Source organism: Ailuropoda melanoleuca, unplaced genomic scaffold, assembly GCF_002007445.2.
Source record: "Ailuropoda melanoleuca isolate Jingjing unplaced genomic scaffold, ASM200744v2 unplaced-scaffold72686, whole genome shotgun sequence".
Lineage (NCBI taxonomy): Eukaryota > Metazoa > Chordata > Mammalia > Carnivora > Ursidae > Ailuropoda > Ailuropoda melanoleuca.
Window position 1 is genome coordinate 1 of NW_023247932.1, and position 3,072 is coordinate 3,072.

General features: G+C 55.9%; 1 protein-coding gene across 1 annotated transcript; it reads right to left on the reverse strand.

Moving 5' to 3' along the window:
* Positions 1 to 12: 12 nt before the first annotated feature.
* LOC117800572 (lysophospholipid acyltransferase LPCAT4-like) lies at positions 13 to 3,067 on the reverse strand (the record flags this gene model as incomplete). Its single annotated transcript, XM_034653123.1, has 6 exons — positions 13 to 155; positions 441 to 501; positions 619 to 731; positions 1,109 to 1,329; positions 1,642 to 1,784; positions 3,029 to 3,067. Coding segments are annotated over 6 exons (693 nt in total), but the record flags the coding sequence as incomplete, so codon positions are not given.
* Between the last annotated feature and the right edge of the window lie 5 nt (positions 3,068 to 3,072).

The window sequence follows — 3,072 nt, forward strand, 5'->3', positions numbered from 1 at the left end:
CCCCCCCCCCACATGCACACCCCATGACACTAAAAGTTTTCACTGATTTAGGGTGGATTTGGGCTCCCCTGTCTTCTCTCTTGGACTCAGACTTACCAGACTGTTGGGGTATCGGATGAGGACAGGTTGCACAGGAACCCCGGCGATGAAGGCTCCTGAATCCCATTTCCACCCCCCACCCCCCAGGGAGAGGTTAGTTCATGGAGGTAGCTAGAAGGCATGAAGTGTCAGGGTCTGGGACAGTTCTGAAATGAGACCTGGCCTGGCTCTATTTCATTTGTAATTTTCTTTCTGACTCCTACAGACTTTTCAAGGTCAGCTAGGAAGTACCCTGTCTCTCTTCCCTATGATCCCCACTTCACTTCTTGGGTTATTCCAGAGTCCCCCTCCAAATCCGGGGCTCTTTTTCCTACAGCCCTACCCACAATCATTTTATTCACCTGGTTTGAATTTAAGTAAAGCCTTCTTGTTGGAACAGGTGCCCTCAGGAAAGAATAGTACCTAGGGGGGGAAAAAACCGGAGGGACCGGAATGAGGTGGGGTAGCCTGCAGGGGAGAGAGGAAAGAGAAGCCCCTTTGGGAGCACATAAAAGGTGAGATCTTGTGACCCTTACCCACCTGGGGCCACTTGCCTCCTGAGGTAGCCCGCCTTCGGACCTCCTCCACCACTCTGCGACGGGAAGCCGGGTCATGCCGGGATACTAGGATGGCTTGGTTGAAGCGAAGAAGGGCTGGGGTCCAGAGAGGATACAAGGAGTCACTTGGTTCTTACCCAGGGGCATTAATACCTGCAGCCTCCCCTTACTCAACAAGAGATGCTTCAGTGTCTCTCTGCGCTGGGGACCCTTTTTTTTTTTATTGTGTGTTGTCCTTTTAGGCAAGTGATCTGAGGTCCTTCCAACACCTCTAAGCACCAGCCCTCAGAATCTAAGGGGTTGGTTCACAAAAGGGATCCATTTGCATCTCATTTGCCAGCAACAGCCGATTTCCCTTCTAACCTCTCCCTTCCCCCTTGAGGCCAGTTCTTCTCTCCAGAGCGTCTCTGATTTCCTCCCTTTTTTGCTCAGAGTTGTCACCTCTCCCCTTCACCCCTCTTATGCTCTCTCACCTCCAATGACAGGCACGGAAAGGTTCTCAGCTCGGGACACGACCTTGGGCAGGTCACAGGGCAGCAGAACGATGGGGTCAAAGAAAGTAGAGTGGGGAGCGGCAACAAGGACAGGGGCTTGAAGGCGAGAGGCCCGCTGGCCCCGAACGCGAATTCGAAGGAAGCCCAGCAGGAAAAAGAGCAGGCGGCTGAGGCCCAGCACCCCGTTGTGGCACACAGTCCTGCAGGACAAGGCTGGGCATCAGCAGAGGCGGTGATTCTGTCCCGCACTCACCCCCAGGCTTAGGCACCCAGAAAAACAGCTGCCCTTCTCGTCCTCTGTTCCTCTGCCCAGGGGCTGGAGTCTGCCGACTTTGGGATATATCCGGGCACATCACTTAGAGCTGAGGTCCTGGGTACCCGGTCTGAGCCTGGCTGACTCATCTCACCTACCTACGCTGGGGAGGCGAGCTTCAGAACCCTCCCTCCGTTTCTTCTCAAAGAGCGGGAAGAGAAGAGAGAAGTAGGGTCTCTGGGGGCTGACCCCCACTTACTTCCTCCATCCTGTAATTGGCTCTTGAAGCTGCTTCTCCGTAAGACCCACTACTTGCAGCCAGGCAAAGGGCCAGAGGAGAAAGAGGACGATAAAGGCCAGAAGCACTCGGATGGGGGCCAACAGTGCCCCCAGGAGGCAGAACTGCAGAGGGTGGGAGAAAATGCCACTTCAGGCCTGGGAGACACTCTCTCCATTGCTTCCCTTCTCCCACAAGGATGAAGCAGAGAGCCATCACCCCCCTGTGGATCAGGAGACAGGTGGTGTGGGAAAAGAAGATGGGGCCGGAATCCAAGGTGAGATGAACATACCAATAAAGGCGAGAGGATAAAGGATTAATAGGATCAGGGGCCTCATTATTAGGATCGGACCTGATTTTTTAAATCATAAAACGCATCTATCACTTGGTAGGCTGTTAAGAGCATTTAATGACAACCCCTGTGGAGGCGCCCAGCACAGTGCTTGACGGAGAGGAGGCTGGAGATAGTTCCTCCCCCACCTCGCATTCCATAAATAGATCCTATGTCCAACAGAAACCAGGTGCACAGTTCTTTCTACTTTGGCCCTGGGAAGTGGTAGAGAGTTGGAACACACAGAGGTCTACTTTTTAGGCCCAGGCCGGTCTAATTTTACTCAACAACAGTCCCCTAGGATTGGGAGTGGGGGGAGAGCGTGGCCTACTCCGCAGGGTAGGGGTTGCCAGGAGCCAGGGTGACTCCTAGGGCTGCCCTGGGAGAGTGCAGGTAAACAAACTGTGCCCCAGGAGCCAGCCTCAGGGGCGGTGAGGGCAGCAGAAACCTTGGACACTCCCTTTCCACACCCTTCCCCAGTTCCCCTAGGCTGGTGCGGCTCTCCACTTCCTGTAGCCAGCCCCCTTCTCAGCCTCCCTGCCCCCCACCAGGAGGTGCTGCAGTGCGGGGAGAGGGGGGAGTGGAAAGAGGGGGTGTTCGATCGACACAGGGCGCAGGCTACGGGTCTAGAGATGTCTTCCCTCTCATTCAGAGCCTCGAAGAAGCACTCAGCACGCCCCTGCCCCCACCCCCCGCTTTCCGTAGCCTCCACCTCCATCCTAGTTCATTGGCCTCCGCAGGATGTAAACCGCATTCCCCAGTATCTTCCATCTCCCCATACCCCGGGTCTCCTGCAGTCCTCCATCCTCACCTAGTCAATTCTTCCACACCTCCGAGCTATCCATCGTCCGAGCCTGCGCCCTGTCCAAGGACTTCTCGCCCGCGCCCGTCGCCCCCACGTGCGCTCCCCCGGACACCCTCCCCTCAAGCCTCTCACCCGCCTCTTTTCCGGAGCCCCATCCCCATCTTTGCCTGGGCTCTAAACGGCCTCCTTTTCTTACCCCACGAGTCCTCCCGACGCCCCCTCTCACACTTTACCTTAACCCTCTGAAGGCGGGAGAGATGTAACTCATGCACGAAGG